Here is a 23,377-nt window from a genome sequence, read left to right as displayed (position 1 = left end):
AATTAAGTTACCTAACTACGTAACGTTGTTAATTTAGAAGTGTGGTGCAAATTGAGCCGATGTTTCGCCCAAATTGGCAATTTTAGAGTTCACGTAACAATTATTGCAAGTGAGTGCTCCAGTTTTAAAAACTAACCGATATTGGTCTCGTTATCAATGGTGTTAATGCATTTCTATATTATGGTTTTGTAACAGGTATATTATTTTCTGTACCAGTGCTAGTAAATTAAATTGTTCCTTTATGGGGAACACGGATTTTTGCTGATTGCTTTTTTAAATTCGTATAGTAGAACTTTGACTCTATTCAATAAAAAAATATTACTTGCAAAAATATATTATGCTTTATATCCTTTTGCAAACGAAATACTATGAGATACATATTTTTGCATAATAACTATTCGGACATGTAAATATTATTTTTATTAATATTATGCCACATTAATATTCTGCTTTACAAATAATATGAGTAATGATAGTAGGTATGCGAAAAAATATATGCAAAAAGTAATTTAGATTTTGCAAGGTTGTTTTATGCGAAACGAAAATATGACGTTCGATTTTATGTGTCATAATCCTTACTATATAATATTATAAATGCGAAAGTAACTCTGTCTGTCTGTCTGTCTGTCTGTCTGTCTGTCTGTCTGTCTGTTACCCTTTCACGTCGAAACAACTGAACCGATTTTGATGAAATTTGGTATATAGGTAGTTTGAACCCCAAGGATCAACATAGGATACCTTTTATTCCGGTAGAGGGCGCCACCGCGCGATAACCTAGATCCGCGCAGACGTAGTCGCGGGCATAAGCTAGTATTATATAAGTGGACCAATTTACCATCATTAATAATTCCGTAACTATAGAATTTGTGTCTGTGCAGAAAATTTACTAAAATGAATCGCTTCAACAAATACTCGTATAAATGTGACAGAGGCCCGTGTGTTATTGTTTGACTTAAATTATCTGTATTATTTCAAGCAGAAATCACGAAAGGTATGCCAAATACGTAGATCCTAGATAAATACCGCAATCCGTGACGAAACCCTTTGTATTGAAATGGCAGACCGGCTATCCCTAACCACTGAAAACAAACAAAGTTCCAAGACTGGGAGAGAAAGGTTCACGAGTAGTAAATACGAACCGGAAGACTGCGTTGGCAGATAACTATACTCGAGTCCAAAATTAAGCGTACTAGATTGACAACTGAAACTGTTACCAGACAGCAAAAAAAAATTGGCATAAGAATATGTCCATACAAATTTGTTGATATAACCTTGTGTAGACGTGGAATGAAAATGTTTGTCACTTTTGGACTTTATTTTCATAGCTTCAGGCCTGAAAACGACAAAAAGGATACCTACCAACAAATAATAACGTAACGAAAATTTCACAATATCGGAAATAGTTCCAAACAAGCCGATGGCAGTTAAGTCGAATGACATATGAAATGTCAATAAAAAAAACAAAATGGCGGATGGACTCGCTTACCGATGTTTAAATTTTTTTCCGATATCTTTCAAATAAAAGATTTAGTTTCTTATTGTTTCGTATTGAGTTTTTTTTCTAACATCGATATTAAGTGTTTTTAATATCGATGTTACAGCACTGGTGTAACTGTGGCAACATTTGTGTATAATGAACTGTCAAGTTAGTTCGCCTTATTCCGGACTCGAGTATAGGTAGCTGTAGATTGACAACATCACAACAGTTGTGGACTGGGTGCAGGTCGTGGCTAGATGTCGTTTATTATGGTGTTCTAGGGGGGCCTTCTATCTTTAATGATGATGATGATGGTAATCTGAGATATTTCAGCCAGTACGACTAGTCAACTCGACTGAACACCCCTTTTAGGTATTTTTTATTGAGTTAATTATAAAGAACGTTTATTTATGTGCATTATTTACAAATAAATAACAACGGAATTGGTAAGAAATAAAAATAACCTAAAAATAAATTTATTCTTAATCTATAACCCATACACTGTCGCTATTATTAGGCCCTGTTACAGTATATTTGGACATGACACATAAACAAATAAACGTCACAGGTGACCGAAGAGCTGGCAGCTTCCTCGGACAAAGAATTAGCTTAGCTATTCAAAGAGGTAACGCCGCCAGCATCTTCGGGACCTTGCCTAAGGGGTACCCTTTAAGTAATTTGTTTTAGTTTTATTTTTATTTTATGTAAGCTTTTTAAGTCTAGTATAATTTTTATTTTATATAATGCCATTATTGTCAATATGCGGTGAAGTTAGATTATAGTTTATAAAAAATCACAGAATTGAATATTTTGGCCGATCATCGTATCACAAAATACTTTTACGTAGGTTTTAGAGCACCAGAATCGGGCTAGTCAAAACCTGGTGCTTAAAAATAACTACACTTCAAAATCGTGACAATTAGAAAAAAAACAATGCTCCAATTTAATTTCCGCTCTTAACTTAGGACCGATATTGTTTTGACCTTTCAGAAAATATGTACTACCGTTTAATACATATATTCATTTAGAAGGCATGACGAATGCCGGCGCCGACTAATCCAATCATACGCAAGCGCATGAAGCATATTATTAGCATAATTGAATTAAGTTATTTAGCCGTAAATCACTCGTATACTTCATTCTAGATAGCGATAAACATGTCTCACCTCTATTTATATTGGTTATACAACACTAACGTAAATGAGAATTTACACCATTTCAAGATGAATGCGAAAAAGTTCCCTTTTTACCTTGAAATTACAAGATAAATCGATTTTAGATCGTTCTCTATCATCAAAAAATATTGAAAAAAAATGCAATTATGTCATTGCTGTATAAGAAGTGCAATATTCTGCTTTGGAAAATAAATGTCTTAAACCAGACCACAAAAATTTAAATAATAAAGCAGTGTAAAACATCCTCAATGTATGACATAATTATTAACTTTCTTACAGTTCTTAATTAAATAGAAAAGAAGATTAAAAATGGTTTAGTTAGATGCCTCTCTTAAATATCTTAAGTATGTCACTTGTCGAATTATTTTTAAAATGACTGTAAACTAAATATTTCACTGTTATGTAATTTCTTTTTCGATTTACTTTAATTAATTCTCCAGGTAGTTTTATCTCTCGAAGTTAACGAATATCAATAGAAATACGGTATAAACTCCGCAAAGTAACGTTAAAATCGTTCCAATATCATGTAGGGTGATAAGTTTAACCTTTCGGAACAGTCCTTCTCTCTTTAAAACTCTACGAGCATCTACCGTTACCTGGAATGAATTATAGAGACGCGTCCACGCATGGACACCTCGCTCATTAGATCGGCTAAACAGCATGAAATTACAAAATCATTAATATTATTGTTGTTCTGATGCAGACCATTTAACTTCGTAACAGTAAATTTATGAGCGTTTCTTTGACAGTGAAAAGCTAAATCATTTCACTGAATCTTTACGTCATTTGAACCATTTTTATAGGATCCTATTGTCTCGTCTTCGATACCTACATTACTCGTAGCCTACGAGTCGTAGGTCATACATAAATAACTAAAGTTGTATTGCATTTAAACGGTAGATTTTTTTTCTGGTTTTTAGGTTTCCGTAACTCAGTTTACAAAAAACGGAACTCTTGCACATTTTTTTTGTTTATCTCTTATTCTGTCCATCCAAGGTGCCCTTAATTTTTGTTTCAAAAATTTTTTTCTACTTTTTGTCGCGGTTAGTACATTATACTCAGGCAAAATTACAGCTTTCTAGTAGCCTCTAAGGTAAGCGGCAGACAGACGGACGTACATGATGGGTTCCTTGTAGGTCTGTGAACCATAAAAAAGGACAAGACACTGAATAAATTACAAACGATATGTCGTCGTCATAAGATCTGTACCTAAACTCAACCTAGAATGTAATAAATCGCTCGACTCGTCGGTTTCGGTCGATTCAAATCGGAAAGAAAAAGGAAAACGATGTATTGTTTCGAGTTCCTGAACGATATTTAGCATTACTAACGATACTAGTTTAAGTGTAAGTAGTTTGTTATTGCAGCCCTTAATGTAATTAGGGAGGCGCTGCAACTAGTGATACCATACTAATGGGACTATATTAAGAACAAGTTGTATGTTTTCTCAAAGGCGCAGGCAGTACACGTGTTGATGTGATGGGATTTATCTACCTTTATTCTATTTTTGTGACTGTTTATCGTCGATTTGATTAGATGTTAAATGGTAATAAAAAAAGGTATTTTATTGTCAGTGTCAGTAATTTAGAGATGGTCTTTGAAAATAAAAACCTACTTATTAAGGCGCAAAGTCGGTGAGTGACTAGGTATGTGTGTTTTCGTTACTCTTTCAAACTAAGACGGTTGAACGAATATACGAGTACAAGAAATTTGGCATAGGTATAGATAGTTAAAAGATCGTTGGAATATCACTAAAGCCATTTTTTTCGCCTAGCCCAATGCTGGGGCGTTTTCCTTCTTGTAAGCCTAGTGGGAATTTAGCAAGACACAAATGTCAAAGTTTGACGTCTGTGTAATTTTGGTACTTACTTTATCACATCGTTTCTCGAATTTACATATTTGGGTGAACGAAATTGTCAATTTTTTTACGTTAACAAACTCCTAACGTCACTCCTATTATCGAAAACTAGCCTTCAGAAAGCAGACTTCAAAAAAGGATGAGGTTATCAACTGTGGATTTTTTCATTTTTGTCTTTTGTAAAGACCCAATTGAATTTTTATATTATGTACCTTCATTAATTTTCTATTACACTTGTAAGCACGCTTAGCAGCCCTATAAGTTTGTATAATTAAAGCAAATACGCCCTAATTCTACCTCTTCCATAGAAAAAGTATTTTATGTTAAATTTTTCTAATACCTATTGTTTTGAAGAGAATACCAGCGACCGACATTTAAGCGGATGGCGCCAGTCGTCATTCGAACTTTTATATATATATAGGTATATAACGAAAACAAAAATCCTTCATTACTTTAGGCCATTGCATTCCAATGAGTTGATCTACAGTTATCTTGCTTGTTATGATTATGACGGTACGTGCAATTGTCACGAAAAACATTTAATTGTTTTGTTCTTGGGGTAAATTGCTGAATTTCCAAGCATAATGTTCCCATACATTTTCCCAAATCCAACTCGACGTGTCTTTTATATTGCCCCATTGATTACAGTCGAATGACCTCCCGTACTTATTTAATTGACGTTTTACAGGCCGTTTCATTCACGTCGCGTTAATAGAGTCATAATCAACGTTTATTACACCGTACCTGACTAAAAGCATCTTTATTTAGTACTTTAATGGATCATAAAATACAAAACGTAAAATATTACGGGCACGGGGTGTAAGGGAGTCAACGACCGCTCGTTTGGGGGAGAAGTGTTTAGCACTATTAGATTTTAGTAATAAAATGAACACACTAAATTAATGAAAGGGATAAAAAAATAATAGTATCGTTTGTTTTTCTTTCAGAACAGATACCGCCGCTTTGCCTTTACTCCTTGCGAACTCGTCTTTATCATTTGATGATGGTTGTCCCATAATCTTTTTCAATTTATAATTTTGGATATTAAACGCAAGAAGACATGCATTGCAAATAGAAAATATCTAGGTAAACTGATGGTAATTTATTACAATTATACTGAAACTTTAAAATTTTAAAATCTTAGTACATATTCATTTTGTAATGCATTTTAGTTTAATCATAATGTTTCGTTTTGTTTTAATATTTATATTCAGGGTGTATCCATATTAATATCTACACTTGACAGTATAAGAATAGCTCACCCTTTCCAAGCTCTATTGATGAAGGCAATTAAAGCACGCTTAGAATGAAACTGACACAATCCGAAATATTCTCATTTTAAAACTAAACCAGATTTTGTTTAGTATAAAGTTCATTTTGGAAATTTGAATATTTCGAATTGTGTCAGTTTCATTCTAAACGTGCGTTCATTGTGGCGTTCTTTCAAGGAGGCCTTTTTCAGTAGTGAGCACCTTTCACCAGCTGATGACTTCAAACTATACTTTCATGTATCAGCCAGCCTTAAATGTAGCCAGACCAAAAAGCACGTCGTAGAGCCGCGCACTGTAAATGTTGCCAGCTCAGAAAAAATAAAATAAGCCGAATAACTTTCCTAATTAAAAATTTGGCCGCACCGGCTACCTACTGCGACGGGATAAAATAAAAACACTGGGGCTTATTTATAAGTGGTGCTCTCCACTTTTTAGCTTAATAGGGGTCGGTGATTGTTATACAGATAACTTTGACTTCGGCTGCTGGATATAACTTTTGTGATCTGTTGTGTCGTTCGAACGCAATGAAGGGAAAGAAAATGCTGTTAAAATTTTTTTTTTAATCACACGTTTTTGCGGAGGTCACAGGAACTTGGTAAAACTATGTACTACTTAATTACTATAATAACTAATTTGGGTTTATTTTGCAGTAACTCGTGCATTTGCCTTTTGAAAATTAACATTCAAAATTCAAATGATTTATTCAGTAAATAGGCCGCAATGGGCACTTTTACACGTCATTTTTTTAAACTACCAGCGCTTTCGGAAAGACCATCATTGCCAAGAAGAATGCGCCGCAAGAAACTTGGCAGAAAGTCATTTTTTCATAAAAATATAATTACAAATAAAATACTTAAAAACTATATTATACAATTAAAGAAAAAAAATACAAAAATAATAATAAAAGAAATACAGGATGTATGGGGTCCCTTAGTTACAATACTAAACACTAACTATATCTAAACTATATCTACGTTCAGTGGAAGTGTAGAATGCTTTTACCGTCATAAATTTTAAAATAATAATAACAATAATTTAGTTCTGAAATATACATTTCAGGTCAAGTAACCATTAAGCTTTTGGATTTCGAAGGCAAGTTCACGTCTGCCGCCCCCAAAGTTAGCTCACACGCACTCATGTCATGCTCTGAAAGCAGAGCGGTACCGAGGGCATGGTATTGCTTCCGTTCCCATAAGCTCTATGGGATCGTCTTGGAAACTTCGACGTCGCGAGCCTGTGACTAGAATTTAAACTAAAATATAAAAGTTTAAAATCCATAAGCTTAACAATATACAGCCTTAAACATAACAAGGGGATGTATAAAGTCCCTGAGTTAATATTCGAATTATTATACAGCAAGGGGATGTATAAAGTCCCTATGTTAATAATAAAATTCCTAATCTAAATAATTCAGAGATGTATATAGTCTCTAAATGTCAAAGTAAACTAATTAAATTAATTAAATTATACAATCTTCAGAGGTGTAAAAAGCCTCCAAGTCAAAAACTAATAATAATTATTAAAATAAAGAAATGGAGATGTATAAGGTCTCCAAATGTCAAACTAATAAATATTATAAATTAAATTCTGCAACGCGGACAACGGCAACAGAACCAGAAACTAGACACGAAATGCGCCGGGACACTGCCAAGTCACACTTCACAACACTATACAATACAAATACACCGACATAAACACACTCACACACACACACACACACACACACACACAAACACGAGTACATCACATCACACATTCAACATCCCAATTTTTCATTTTTTAGTTTTGGCCATGTCGCATCATCACATAAGTACTCCTCAACTTTATAGTAAGCTTTCTTCAGGAGTGCACTCTTTATGTATTCTTTAAAAGAGTTGTGTGGCAATTTCCATGCTTCTACAGGAACTTTATTGTAAAATCTCACGCAGTTTCCCACAAAAGATTTGCTTACTTTCCGTAGACGGAATTTAGAACTGCAAGCTTGTGCTTATTACGAGTATTGATATCATGTACGTCTGACACTTTCTTGAAGGACTCGATATTCTTGTGTGTATACAATATCACATCATGTACGTACTGTGAAGCTACTGTGAGGATGTTTATCTCCTTAAAGCGTTCTCTAAGTGAATCTCGAAATAGGCCGCAATGGGCACTTTTACACGTCATTTTTTAGACTACCAGCGCTTTCGGAAAGACCATCATTGCCAAGAAGAATGCGCCGCAAGAAACTTGGCAGAAAGTCATTTTTTCATAATAAGTAATATAATTACAAAAAAAAATACTTAAAAACTATATTATACAATTAAGGAAAAAAAAATTCAAATAAAAATAATAATAAAAATACAGGGATGTAGGTATGGGGTCCCTTAGTTACAATACTAAACACTAACTATATCTATACTATATCTACGTTCAGTGGAAGTGTAGAATGCTTCCACCGTCATAAATTTTAAAATAATAATAACAATAATTTAGTTCTGAAATATACATTTCAGGCCAAGTAAGCATTAAGCTTTTGGATTTCGAAGGCAAGTTCACGTCTGCCGCCCCCAAAGTTAGCTCACACGCACTCATGTCATGCTCTGAAAGCAGAGCGGTACCGATTCGGTGAAATGGAAATAATGAAGAAGACCATACCTACTACTCAATAACAACTATTGACGGGTTGTTCTTCTATTACTTTTGCCACAGTTACTAAACAATTTATGCTCATCGTTGTACATACGATGAAGTGGAAAGAACAGTGGAGCACCAGGAGGACTAGGTACAGTTAGCGTCCCTTGTCTCTGTATGGGATTGTTTTTATTACTCTCATTAATAGTTCTTTGCTTTACACATTGTGCCATAAAGCTTCTGTAACTATTATTATTAGCCTATTATGTCCCACTGCTGAGCAAAGGCCTACCCCCGATACTACCACTGTTCTCTGTCCACTGCATACAACGGCCAGTCCTTCAAGAACTATAGGCCAGTTCATTCCGCCATCGCCGTCTAGGTCTGTCAGCTATTGTTAATCTTAATTTTAAAACCATGCTGTAATCTTTAATGTTACGTCAGTTAACGTATTTACGACATTAGCGTATTTTAAGTTACTTTATCTTCAAAGCTTCTTTTTTTCTAAGAGAATTCTTAAACTGGTTTTCTGTTTCGTAAATACTCAGAATATTTTCCACGAAGATAAAGTAATAAAGCATTTAGCGCTCTCAACTTCTGTTAAATGTGCACTCATTATCAAAAGTTTCCTAATTGAAAGTTTTGAGATTTAAACATTGCAACTTCTGTACTTTCAGTTTTTTTTTATTAAAAAGTTACTCCACGATTTACTACTGAACTTTTTCGAGTGCCACCCAGCGACTTTTAAACTCGTGTCCTTATTCTGAACTCAGATATGAATTTACCTATGAGAAAGCTGGAGTGCAGTTTTGCCGACCACAACGGATCTTTTGTTTACTTTTGACTTTAGGATATTTAACAGTATTGTGGTTGGTGTGGATTTTTTTGATTACCAGCAATAAAAACTTATCGAATATTAACAAAATGTCACTTTTAAGTATTAACTTGTTTTATTATTTAGATTTCGCGAAGGACAGTATTCGGAGTTGATGGCTAACCTTCAGTAATTGGAGAGGCACCACAAGAATAAGAAGAAGGATTATTTAGATTAGTCTACGTTAAATATTTCATTTACCTACTTACCCGACATGTTGCGAATCAATCCGCGGTTCCTTGTCAAGGAGAGCTCGAAAAAAAAGTACTATTAATACGAAATTGACCCATGTACTTTATCAGCATCATCATGCCAGCCTATATATGTCCCACAGACCTCCTCTCACAATGAGAGGGCTTGGGCTACAGTTACCACGCGGGATCAATACGGATTAGGAACTTCACACACACTATTGAGTTTTTTCGCAGGTTTGTGCAGGTTTCCTCACGATGTTTTCCTTCACCGTAAAACTCGTGCTAAATTTCAAATGTAATTTGCAGATGAAATTCTAAAAACTCAGAGGTGCGAGCCGGGGTTTGAACCTACGATCCTCTGCTTGAGAGGCGAGAGGTCAAACAACTAGGGCACCGACCGCGGCATGTTCTTTATTTAAATGATTACCTATTTCTGTCTCACAGTTAATTTTAATTTAAGCATCGTCTTAATTTATTGAATCAATATTCTTTGATTTGGTAGAACCGTAAGGTCTATCGTACTTTTTTTATTCCTGAATACGGCCATCACTGATATTATGAACTTGGCGCTACGAGCCACTTTCTGAAAGCAGTAAATCTTTTGGTGTTCGTTAACTTAATTGAAATTTCGATTTTTAATTTAGATAATCGTACTTTGATCCTATTAGATTGCGCACTAAATGTTGAAAAGTGGATTACTTTAGCAGGTACCTAATTATTTATGACAGTCACTTTTTAAACAAATATTTAGGTACCGATATAATAGCGGGTCATAAAATCATTGGGTTAGTTTAGAATATTTTTGATTAAAAATTTCTTACTATCATTTTTCAAAAAATGATGCCCTGTTGGGTGCGTCGGTTAAAAACAATGCTCAATTTAGAGGTTAAATTGTCATCTTTCGCCAGAATCTCTTTTACTTAACAGAGTTTTTGCTAACTTGCGCTCAGGCTACAATTAACCACGTGAAGACTGAAAATGTAAAAACCTTACCTCATTTAGGATTCCGCTCGGTTCCAGAATAAACTAGACTAGAACGTTTAAGGCAACTCTTTCTAGCGAAATATGTTTGTTGGAATTAAACGCTTGGCAGAACAAGATTACATGACTCGCTCTAAGCGTTATCTCGAGTTTTAATCTTTTATTTGCAGAAAAAATAGTGTCATTGTAAAGAGAATATAAGTATTTTACAAGTTTTTATTAACCGACTTCAAAAAAGGAGGAGGTTCTATGTTCCAATGTTTGTATTTTTTTTTAGTTTCACCTGTCCCGTTGTCTGTCTGTAATCAAATCTTGCAAGCTAAATTCGACCAACTTCCAGTAGTTGGATTGACTTGAAATTCGGTATACTCATGTAAATTACGTGACAGCACCAATAATCTGGTAGTGACATCCTGGTAGTCCGGCCAGGATCATCTCCACAGGACGGAATTCATCAACGGTTAATGGCATCGACTTATAATTTGGTACGCAAATGTAGTTTGGGTGACAATACAAGTAGTAATACAAGTAGTAGTAATAAATAATTAAAAAAAAACCACCACTAATATAAATACCATTCTAATGAAGGATTCGTTTTTCATGTGAATAGACACAGAACAGACAAAGGCACTCGCGTTTATAATATTTTATGTGAACAATTTTTTGCACGTCCAGTTATGAGAATAAAGAAGACTCTCCAGGAATTTAGAACTGCTTCATATCTTTTGCGGTGCAGTTGTTTCGAGCTGCTTTGAAAATCTCAGATGAGTATTTTTTGTTTGTTGGAGGACAGTTCTTACAGAATTTTGAAAGAGAGTTAAAAAATGTAATTGTTTCCTGGAGCTTGCTGCTAAACTTTATAATTATAAATAACGTAACGTTAATAACATACAAACTATCGCATTTATAATATTAGTAGTTTTCGTTTAAATATTAGTTCTATGTTACTGAGTCTACTGAGATAAATGAATAAGTTACATAACTTATTTACCTACAATTTCAAACAGTTTGTTTATGTATCCAACTAAAACTCAAACTTTGAATCGCAGTGACCTGGTTTTAATCAGCAACGTTTACACGTCTCTATGAAAGAACGTAGCCAAAACTCTACGCTGGATTTTCGGAGTTAGATTACCCTCTAAAAGCCAGAATATCTCGAGCACTGCACGAATTGAACCATATTTCAGACTTATTTAGGTTTGTGGTGAAGTAAATGTGACTTTGCAGTGGTTGGCTCTGCCTCGCCGCTGGGTAACTAAGCTAAGAGCAAGGTACATAATTTTAGCACATTTTTGGGAAAACTCTCCTACACATACGCTTACAGTGGGAATGAGGATGGTGATATAAAGCAATTCTAAATATATAATTAAAGAGTAACTAGCATAGAATAGAGAATGACGTGGTTTCACAATTATCAACTTGAAAAAATTTCATTTGCTAAAAAACACTTAGAAAAGCCTTGAACAGAAAAGTTGCACTTTGATCCCGCTCGTCAGGGAGGAACCTTACTGAATGAGATATGTGAAAAAACAAAATATGGAGTCTCCACGCCAATTAATATGAAGAACACATGACGACACGCTATTACAAGAACATTTTGTTCAGTCAGGAAGATTTTTATTTTTGGTAAACGTAGTTTAATTACTTAAAATTTTCTTATTATTTTGTAGAAACTAGCTCTTAGCTAATAAAATAAACCGTGCATTTTGTATACGCCCACTTAACTGCAAGACTGCAGAAGGGAGTTGCATGTTTTAATATAGTAAGGTAATTCTTTGTGATTCTCTGAACCTTTTTTTATCTTTAATGTAAAGTATTTGTAATTTGATAAAAAAATATATTTATATCGTTTAGTTAGTGTTATAAAAACAGATGTGGAATTTAAACTTCTGATAATTAATTTTAAGACATTGTTCATAAGACCCGCACACGTTTATACCACCTATTGAATGTCCAAAGCTAACATTTGAAGAGATATTATATATTTCTGACCTTGACCCTTATTGACAGTATCGAGGATCTTGAGTACTTTAGGGAAATGGGCCCCCAACATGACCACAAAGAAAGTATTATTTACAGTTGCGAGGGAACCCACGTTGAGGGGCCCTGCGCCTGTGCCCAAAGTGCCCGGTGGCCGGGGGAGGGGGGGGGGTTTGCTGCTTTGACTGTACACGGAAAAGGCCAAGCAGACAAAACAGAATTGGTAAATAACAAAGATAATCCATGGCAACTGATCCCCATCACTAATGAACTGAAATTTATCGGTAACAATACAGTTTTATCTACGAAATTAAAGGTTTATATTGATGTTGGAGATAAAGCGTCAAGTCAATATTTGGCTTTGGATAATGAATTTATTAAATAGGTCTGTGATAGATAAGTTGTTAGACCATAATACAGCACAGAGAACGGAGGCCTGTTGGAACGAAAAGTTCCCGAATGGATACCGCGGAATGCCAAGCGCAGCGCAGGACTTCCACCAACCAGATGGACGGATGACCTGGTTAAAGCCGAGGGTTCAAGTTGGTAGCAGGCATTTCAATGAGGGCTACCGTTTTCGCGCTCACCAGTTGGCGCCACTGAAGACAAAAGTTTGTAATTGCGGACGTGAAAACAAAATTTACATTTAAATCAAATTAATACATTAAAACCGTACCATAATTAAGAAACGGACCGTACTTTCTTTAAAAACCCCGACTGTTACTTCAAAACTCAATATCTCAAAAACGGCTGAACGGATTTTGATAAAACATGTATAAGAACCGTCGCTACAAAACCTGCTTTCAAATAAAAAACCGTATTCAAATCGGTCCACCCGTTTAAGAGTTACGGTGCCACAGAAAGACAGACAGACACACAGACATACAGACACACAGACACACATAGGGGTCAAACTTATAAAACCCCGCTTTTTGCGTCGGCGGTTAAAAATATCGAGCATGCCACCGTGTTGCGTAGTCCCGTTTTGTTCGGAAAAAAGGGAAAACAAAGGTTTCCGAAAGTCAAAACTGTCTCAAAACACAGAACATTAATTGTCCCGTAACGCATATTTGCCATAATTAATTTCAGGTACTGCAAAATATTCACAAAATTATTCTAGTTATAAATAAACCCGCGTACATAGCTCACCCAAAAACAGTGACATTTGACATTTCGGAGACCTCTCGCTACACTAGCGCCTCTAGTGGCGAATTCATACGCGATAGCCCTCATTAACAATTTTCATTAAAGTTAATTCAAATACTGCCCAACTCTGATGACAGGCAATATAGTAACATAGTTAGGCTATTGCCATTTTAGGCATTTTACCACGGAAGTGAAGACCCACACATAAAAAAGAAAGTTTTTCATATGCTCTTATCTTGACAACAATATCATCGTCGAAATCAAAAATCAAAATGAATTAGTATTGTACATCTCTACAAGGTATTTTTTGAAATGATACCTTGGACTTTCCATCTAAAACAACAAGAATATTGTTGATCTTCATTTGTGTTCACTGATGTCATTGTCTATATAGCTTTTTTACTATAATGTTATTAGTAAACTGTCACTTTCTTATATTACAAACCACAATACGCAAAAATGTGAAAATATCTATACCCATTTACTTTGGGAACGAAATCATTAACGGCCACGCCACGGCCGACAGACAAAAGTTCGTAATTCGCAACACCAATCGCTGATTCCTCAAAATTACAAATTACAACTTTATTCCCACGTCATAACGTTGTCATAGGACGTACATCTGCAATTAAAAGCTTGTGAAATGTATGTTTTAACTTATACATTTGTTGCGTTGGATAATCGGCTCTATTCGTATAGTGGTAAGTTCGAATGAGGTTGTATTTCAAATAAATGAAACGCGACGGTTTCAAACCACAGACCGCAAGCACCTGCTCTGGGCTTGACACCTCTGTTTCACGAGAATTTGAGAAATAGTTTTACCATTTTCGATGCTTTCTATTGTCGAAAACGGAGTATAGCAATTGTTGAATATTCTATACATTAGAGCGGACTTGTACGGACTGGAGATAACTATACTCGTATGCATAACTCTAGAGTTAAGTGTAGGTAAGATTATTTTCACTGCTTCAAGGAAACAGACCTAAGTCTAAGGGGCTGTTTCACCATCCATTGATTAGTGTTAACTGACGGTTAAATGTGATGCCGTCTTCGTCTATTCGAACAAAACAAATCGAGACGGCATCACATTTAACCGTCAGTTAACACTTATCAATGGATGGTGAAACAGCCCCTAAATATTATTTTAGCTAGATATCGCTTAGTAACTGCCAAAAAGACGTATCGTGGTTCTCATTGCCGTTTTTCGAGATTTTATCCCTATCCATTTTGAATATTGTGACAGAAGGTAGCTTATGTGTTATTTAGACGTGTAACTATCTACATAGGTACCAAATTTCATCCAAATCTGTTGCGCCATTTTAGCGTGAGGGAGTAAGAAACATACACATCATACTCACCGAATTTCACAACCCACTAATCCCACTATACCACTGTAATTATAAATGCGAAAGTTTGTAAGTCTGTTTGTTTGTTACTTCATCACGTCTAAACCATTGAACCTATTTAGATGAAATTCGGTATGCAGATAGTTTGAGTCCCGGAAAAGGTCATAGGATAGTTTTTATTCCAGAAAATTGCATAGTTGCAGCGGGATAACGATAAACGAGTTCTACGCGGGCGGAGTTGCGGGTAGCGGCTAGTTTATAATATTAGTAGGATTAGTAAGATTAGGTTGCACTGATCTAACCTAAGAAGTATGCAAGTCTATTCGCACTCTCCCAGAATTATGACGATGCACCGGTCGGCACAGTTTGTACACCGTTATGCCGTAAAGCTTTTATAAAGAGCTTACACAAACCATTGAGCATATCGACAATAGAGTGGAAATGGCATTTAATTTATTTGGCATAAAATACTCCGAAGCCGAAGTAAAAAGCCGTGGTGGCCTAGTGGTTTGACCTATCGCCTCTCAAGCAGAGGGTCGAGGGTTCAAACCCCGGCTCGCACCTCTGAGTTTTTAGAATTTCATCTGCAAATTACATTTGAAATTTAGCACGAGTTTTACGGTGAAGGAAAACATCGTGAGGAAACCTGCACAAACCTGCGAAAAAATTCAATAGTGTGTGTGAAGTTCCTAATCCGTATTGATCCCGCGTGGTAACTGTAGCCCAAGCCCTCTCATTGTGAGAGGAGGCCTGTGCCCAGCAGTGGGACGTATATAGGCTGGGATGATGATGATGATGACTCCGAAGCACTGCGACAATCGTTATGGAACTGATATACCTAGTGCCATCCACGAAGACGCGTGATTTCGTAAAAAATTAGGCATTAATGACATTGTAATAGGAACCACGGCACGCGTCGTCGTGAATGACTTTACCTATAAGCGGGACCAAGGCCTCAAGTAACCTTATTAACATAAGGTTCTGTTTGTCACTTGGTACAGAACTCTACGAAAGAAATGTATGTATTATTATAATTCTAATAATAAAGTGTTGGGAATTAAAATATATATATTGCAAAAGAATTAAAGTACCTACTTGAAGGCAACGAGAAGAATTAAGTTATGGCATGAGATAGAAATGAGCTCGGATCGGCTCGGACAATGCCTGCCGACGCGTCGCCGTCTTTTTCGCTTTTATTGTGTAGACATAATAAAGATTTTTCTATATGCTATTGCCGAATCTGCGTCGATAGACGTGGAAAGTTCCTTAGTCAAGTCAAGAGTAAACTAGTAGATTTTTTTACATTCATAAGTATAGCCTAGATTGAATAAAGTTATTTTGACTTTCACTAAGACAAGGATTAAGTAAATTGAAAATACAAACTGAAATATAGATGCACAGAAAAAACAGAAAAATAAGACCATCACTGGGAATCGAACCCAGGTCCTCGGAACGGGTACGGAATACCGAGGACCTGGGTTCGATTCCCAGTGATGGTCTTATTTTTCTGTTTTTCTGTGCATCTATATTTCAGTTTGTATTTTCAATTTCGGTTTTACGGGATGACCGTAAAAGTATAAATTTGGAATTGAAATAAAAAATACAAAAAGATTCCAAAAAACCAATCTTAAGGATTAAGTAAGTATATATTGCGGTGAGTGTCATAGCCTTTACTTTAGTAGGTAGGTATTAAGTGACAAAATCCAAATGAAGTATCAGATTTAAATGGCCAGTATTAAAAACGACTCTATTGACTACACGCTTGATGCTTCAAACGGTAAGCATGATGTGCTTACGGATGTGACATGTTCATTTGATTCTACTGTTATAAAGCCGGCGGCGAACATTACAAACGTAAGAAAGGGCTAATTTATTCAATGCATTTAGGTACGGAGATCAAACATGAATGTTACGTTGGTATATTCGAATAAAAATAAACAGTCGTGGCGGCCTAGATAGCGGTCTGTCCTACTATTTACTAATAATTAAATTTAAAATTTATCACAAGCTTCACGTTGAAAGAATTATCGTGAGAAAATCTGCACAAACTGCTGGTGTGTGTGAAGCTCCCAATCCGCTGCAGGCCCGCGTGGGGCATATAATAGGCGGGGATGATTAGAAACATGTATTCAGTGCAGTCGACCGGATAGCCAAGTGGTTAGAGAATCTGACTGGGTTTGATCCCCGGTCGTGCAGATATTTGTATGAATAAATGTTTGTTCTCAGGTCTTGGTCGTCTAATATGTATTTAATTATTCATCTATTTAAGTATGCCCAGTAAATACACATACGAGTGGACAGGGTCAATTAATAATAATAATAATAATGTTTATTGACAAAAGTTACATAGTTAATAGTTATAACATGAGATGTAGGTTGATTAATCTAAATATACGACACCCTGGTGTCTAAACTAGGCTGAGCCTGTGTCTTAGACACCAGTTTCTTCCTATGACATTACTAATTGACAACATTTCAATTTTTTAACCTGGTGTTTTTTTATGCTCAATAAATAGTAGTTTGAAAACTAGGAGACCCATATTTTTTCTTTTCGTGAAATTCGTATTCCAAGTTAGTCAAAAATAATTTTGAAATCTCGAAAAATTCAAAAACGCTTGTAAGGCTGAATCTACACATTGTCATTGCCTGGGCCATGAAAAAAAAAAACTAGCTACGGGTTGTCATTTTGACGTTGTTTTTGAATTTTGATTGACGTTTGTTTGGTTTGGTTTGAGTAATGGTTTGTGGCTGTGATTTTGATGTTGGTTTTTATTGTATTTTAATTTTTCGCATTTTTCTCGACTGAATTGGAAATAATTGACAATAAAAATGAATAAACGAGTTCGTAAGTTAGATCCCCTCGTTACTTGCTTCGTTCCCACCTGCAAAAATACAGTTATAAAGAATCGTAAAAAACATTTTTTCCACGTGCCGAGGTCTTCGAGAGTACAATGGTGTGCTGCTGTAAATAAAACAAACGTACCAAAAACTGGTAGTCTTTACATTTGCGAAGATCATTTGAATGTAAGTATCTACTTATCTACAATATAACCTATGTATTTTAATCGTAGAACAAGATTGTTTTCTAGAGATGGGCCGGATCCTGGTTTGCTGGGTAATGGGTAACGAGTACCCGGCATAATTTTTGCCGAATCTGCCGGGTAACCGGCAAAATTACCCGGCATTAAAATACCTTCCATATCCACCGCTCGGAAGGGCGAAGCTGTGTGGGGTGAGGCAGAGAGTGACACTCTCAGTGTGATTTGTTTTTACATCACAATCTGTCGAATTTAAAGTTTGATTATTGATTCACATTAAAAATTTTAAAAATTAGTACTTAAATATCTCAATGACTAGTTACTATAATAATGATTAATAAATGAGAAAGTCGTGGCCTAGTGGTTTGACCCATCGCCTCTCAAGCAGAGGGTTGTGGGTTCAAACCCCGGCTCGCACCTCTGAGTTTTTAGAAATTCATGTGCGGAGTTACATTTGAAATTTACCACAAGCTTTGCGGTGAAGGAAAACATCGTGAGGAAACCTGCACAAACCTGCGAAGCAATTCAATGGTGTGTGTGAAGTTCCCAATCCGCACTGGGCCCGCGTGGGAACTATGGCCCAAGCCCTCTCATTCTGAGGGAGGCCTGTGCCCTGCAGTGGGACGTATATAGGCTGGATGATGAAACAACTTGATCTAATACTAAAATCTGTTAAAATTATAAGTTGATTTAAATAAAAGCGCAATAACCATTTTCCTATGAAAACAGTTGGTTTCTTTTTTTTATTATTACATGTTATCCGGCATCATTATCCGGTATCTGGCCGGATCCTGAAAAAGTGCCGAAACTGCCGGGTACCGGATCCTAGCCGGGTACCCGGTGCATCTCTTTGTTTTCCTTGATTTGCCTGTTTTTTGACGATTACTAATGAATTGTTCTCATTTTATTCTAGCTGGAAGAAGCATTACTAAACTACCAAGATTGGATGGACCAAAAAACCAATAGACCCCGACTGAATCCCCAAGTCCCAAATTATTTAATGAACATAAATAAAGACCCACGTCTTCTGCCATCAACATCCACATCAACAGTTAATGTAGATCCTGTACCAAATGTGCAAGAAAAAGGTGTGCTGTGCATTCCCGGCTGTTCTCATAAATCTATCCAAGTAAAACCCACTATGGTCAATCGCTTGGTTGGTGCAAGGATTTTCAGAAAAAGGAAACTTTTACATTCATTTGAAGAAGAGTCATCAGAGGGACATGATCCATCGACAGTTGGAAGTACAACAGAATTTTCTGAAAATGAAAGTTCTAGTAACTTACCAATACAAAAAAGTTTAGCTGGCAGGTCTTTTATGTTAAGTTTAATAGAAAAAAAACCATTTTCATATATTGGTGTTCCTAAACAATATTATTGGATTATTCAATATATTGCAAAAGAATTAAAGATACCTTCTTTACATATTATAATAACATTTTATAAGTTAAAAAATAATGAAACATTCGCCAAAATAAAAGACCTTTTTGAAATTTCATTAACTACATTGTGGAGAATATTTAACAAATCTTTGAAAGCACTGAGTTTATTTTTTAGACAAGTAATATATTGGCCAACAGCCCTGAACATTAAGAGGAACCTTCCTACTGCTTTTACTACAAGCAAAGAGTATGCAAATGTTCAGGCAATAATAGATTGCTTCGAGATAGAAATAGAAAAGCCTAAAAAACCTGTAGACCAGGCCCTTACATGGTCCCAATACAAGAATTGTAATACCATAAAGTATTTGATAAGTGCTACCCCAGATGGTTTTATAAATTTCGTGTCCGAAGGTTATGGAGGACGTATTAGTGACATGTATTTAGTTGAACAAAGTGGATATTTAGAGATAATACCAGCTAATGCTACTATACTAGCAGACAGGGGTTTCAAGCATTTAGAATCACATTTAGTTAAGAAATCTGTAAAAGTTCTGCGCCCGCCTAGTGTACTCAAAGGCACAAAAATGACAAAAGCAGAGGTGATTGATAGTAAAATTTTAGCTAGTTTACGCATACATATAGAAAGGGTTATCAGGAGGGTAAGACTTATTAAAATGTTGAAGCCACATGCTGTTGTAAATAATAAATTATTAAACATACTAGATGATGCAGTGGTAGTTGCTTGTGGACTTATAAATTTACAGTCGCCTGTCATAAGGAAGTATTAGGCATTGGAAGGCCAATTTAGGCCAAAATCACAGTGAATAATTATTAATTTTGGTTTTTATTTATCAAAGTGTACAATATTCAAGAAAACTGTATGTTATATTTGTATAATTTTTGATAACTGTGTGTTACTATAAATGGTATAACTAATAAAAGAGACACAATACGATTCATTGACTTTTATTTATCATAATGTACAATATCTAACATTTTCCTAAAAATAAATTTCTCCCAAAACATTTCACCTTCTTTCACTAACTTTTCTGCAAACAATCTGTCATAGTACACCCAGTGTTCATGGTAGGATTTATTTCTTTCGAAGTCTGGATCAGCTATACATAATAAAGCTTTTTTCATGTTCATCGCCAACATTTGCAGCTGTATTTGGGCATTACATTTAGCCGATATCACACTATCTTTAACATAGCTTTCCATAGTTTTATTACTACTAGGGCATTTGATTTCTACGGTGAAGCCATGTTCTACACATAATCCATCTGGTGATGCCCCTACAAAAGGTGTGATTAATTTAAATCCACATTGAATTATTTCAATATTCATTTTTTTCATTATTTCATTCACCACTTCTTTTTCCAAACGTTTTCCTCTTTTGATAGCCTTTGTTTCAGGAATCTTATAACCTCCAAGAATGGATTTAACTAATGCTCCATCAGTGCTGCACTTTGTGCATTCATAAATCTTTGATGCAGTAACTCGCCCCTGCCTTAAAATATGCCACAGCTGACTGTGAGCTTGGCTGCGTGTTTGGTTTTCAATTTCATCAATTACCTCTTTAGTTAATTTATTTTCGACAAAGATTTTCAATTTTGTGTAATCTGTTAACTCATCTTGGGATGAACTAGTTGTATAGTAATCCAGTAAAAGCTTGAAAACTCTGAAACTATCCAATGTTATTACTGTATTGTTATAGTCAGAAAACAAAGAATCTTGTATATTTCTTTTCCGACATTCTTGTAAAAATGCAGCTTTTTTAAGAGAATTAGGAAGATTGGTTGTTGCTGGCAAACGTTTTCCCATTTCTTTGGCTAAAATACATTTATCTTGAGTCACTGCCGCCGAGAGTTTTGGCTGGATCCAATAGCAGCGCACAGATGTGACTGAAGGCTCTTCAGTCCGCTTAATAAGCCACATGATAAAACAAATTGAATGTTTGCATCCACCCTGACTTGCAGCACAATCTTCACATTTCACATCCAATATTGTTTCTTCTGCCTCGTTAATGCTTGCGACAACTGAGTACATTTTAGTACGAACTCGGTGCTCAGGAGTTACTCTGCCCTTGATAAAGCACACAGCATTCTCTCGTTTCACTTCCACATAGCCTACAGAAGTTTCGACGTAAGCATCCCTTGATGACAATAAAACCTTAGCTCCCCGGATCTCGGCAACGTTAAAGGAGTCGTTTTCACGCATGTATTGCAACAACATCATATAGTCCACCTTGGGAAGGTTGCGGCTGTCTGCCATGGCATAACCGTCCGAAACTTTCATGGCAAATCAATTTATTAAATATAACAATGCTTTTTCAATACAAAACGAACAACCTCGGCCACACCTCGGCTAACAACACAACACTGCAGGGCTACTACGAAACTCGAAGTTCGTGTCGTGTGGTCGTCCCTCTAACACTTACACTATTTAATACGAGAGCGAGAGGGACCGCACGACACGAACTTCGAGTTCCGAGTTTCGTAGTAGCCCTACTGATATTTGAATGACACCGATATTTTTTGACATTGACACCTTTTTGACATTTGGCATTTTTATTCATAATAATTAGATGGGCAAAGGTAAATACTATGACAATGCCTCACTTTGGATTTTTTGAAGATTTTTGTGAATATTTCGTTAAATAAGTAATAAAAAAAAATAAAAAAATATGGAATGGAATACTTAAACATAAAGCTCTAAATGGTTGTCGGTACTTTAGTAATTATTTAAAATTGAAATGTTGTGAATTCTAATAATGTAAATTTTCTACCAAACTCGCCATTATTTTTTAGTCTGGCATTTGTCCCATGATATTTATTCGGTGGTACGGGACCCAGCGTGCGCGAGTACGCTCGCACTTGACCGGTTTTATTCGCAACATATAAAACAGTTAACGAGTCATAACAATAGAATACTACATTTTCTAGGAATGCGAGGTTAATAGTCTCAATATCTAAAACGTTTACCGCAATTAATCTTCGTGTCATGTTTTAGTAATTAAAACAATGTAATTGACGTTATCATGTCGTTGTAATGATGTAAAAATGATTAATTCAGTACGGTTCAATTGGCATTTTTAATTACTATAACTAATGCAAGGTTTTTGTTACTTATCACGAAAATCAAGTACGCTTGGTTTTATGTGTACTTTGTTAGTTATGGTCGCAGTTTTGCTAAATTTGTTTTAATTTTGCTAACTATATTTGAAAAGCCGTGGTGACTTATATGATTAGATCTATGACCTCTCAAGCAAAGTATCGTGGGCTTAAATCCGGGCTCGTACGTAACTCTGAGTTATTCGAAATTCATGTGCGAAATTGCATTTGAAATTTACCACGAGCTTTACGGTGCAGGAAAACATCGCGAGGACACCTGCACAAACGTGTGAAGTAATGAGGGCTACCGTTTTCGCGCTCACCAGCTGGCGCCACTGTAGACAAAGGTCCAGCCTGAAGTATAGTGGTGAGTTTGTTGTTACGGGCGTGAAAATATTTTTTTGTGTTTTATGTACAGTAAGCGTCAGAGAAAAGGATCCCCCCTTCGGTAATGACATCAAACCGTTCAATATTTTTGTCATGTTACGTAGAGAGCGAGTTGGTCTAGTGGATAGTTAATTAGCCTCGACATGCTATGGTTCGCAGTTCAAACCCCTGCACCTTGAAATCTTTTTTTTAGATTTTATTTATCACTTGTCGTTGATTGTTATTATTATATAAGAGATCTTTGTTAAAGTAGGCCTGAGGTATTAAAAAATGATAGGCATGTTGCAAACACAATATTTGTTTATTTATATAGATTTTCTGGTTCAGTAGGTATACAGTTTTCTATTTATGTTAAAATATGATTATTTACTTAGGTTTTGAGCCGAACTAAATTTACTAATAAAACACAATACCTGGGGGTGACGTTTCGCTTATACATTATTTATAAAACATTTACATAGACTGTTAATATTAATTGTGCCTGTGATTACTGAGAAAGAACCAACATGCTGAACTATTTAGTATAGCAATTAATCATCTTT

The 23,377-nt window shown here is 35.6% G+C and overlaps 2 protein-coding genes across 2 annotated transcripts; one reads left to right on the top strand and one right to left on the bottom strand.

Moving 5' to 3' along the window:
- Positions 1-17,676: 17,676 nt before the first annotated feature.
- Positions 17,677-20,290, top strand: LOC141434343 (uncharacterized). Its single transcript, XM_074096754.1, has 2 exons — positions 17,677-17,939; positions 18,867-20,290. Exons 1-2 carry the CDS (start codon positions 17,745-17,747, stop codon positions 20,121-20,123), a joined length of 1,452 nt encoding a protein of 483 aa, XP_073952855.1. The 5' UTR covers positions 17,677-17,744; the 3' UTR covers positions 20,124-20,290.
- Positions 20,291-20,301: 11 nt separating this feature from the next.
- Positions 20,302-21,609, bottom strand: LOC141434469 (uncharacterized). Its single transcript, XM_074096888.1, has one exon. It carries the CDS (start codon positions 21,607-21,609, stop codon positions 20,302-20,304), a length of 1,308 nt encoding a protein of 435 aa, XP_073952989.1.
- Between the last annotated feature and the right edge of the window lie 1,768 nt (positions 21,610-23,377).

This window comes from Choristoneura fumiferana, chromosome 13 (genome assembly GCF_025370935.1).
Source record: "Choristoneura fumiferana chromosome 13, NRCan_CFum_1, whole genome shotgun sequence".
NCBI classification, from domain to species: Eukaryota; Metazoa; Arthropoda; class Insecta; order Lepidoptera; family Tortricidae; genus Choristoneura; species Choristoneura fumiferana.
The sequence above is the reverse complement of the archived record's forward strand: the minus strand, read 5'-3'. Positions and strand labels throughout refer to the sequence as shown.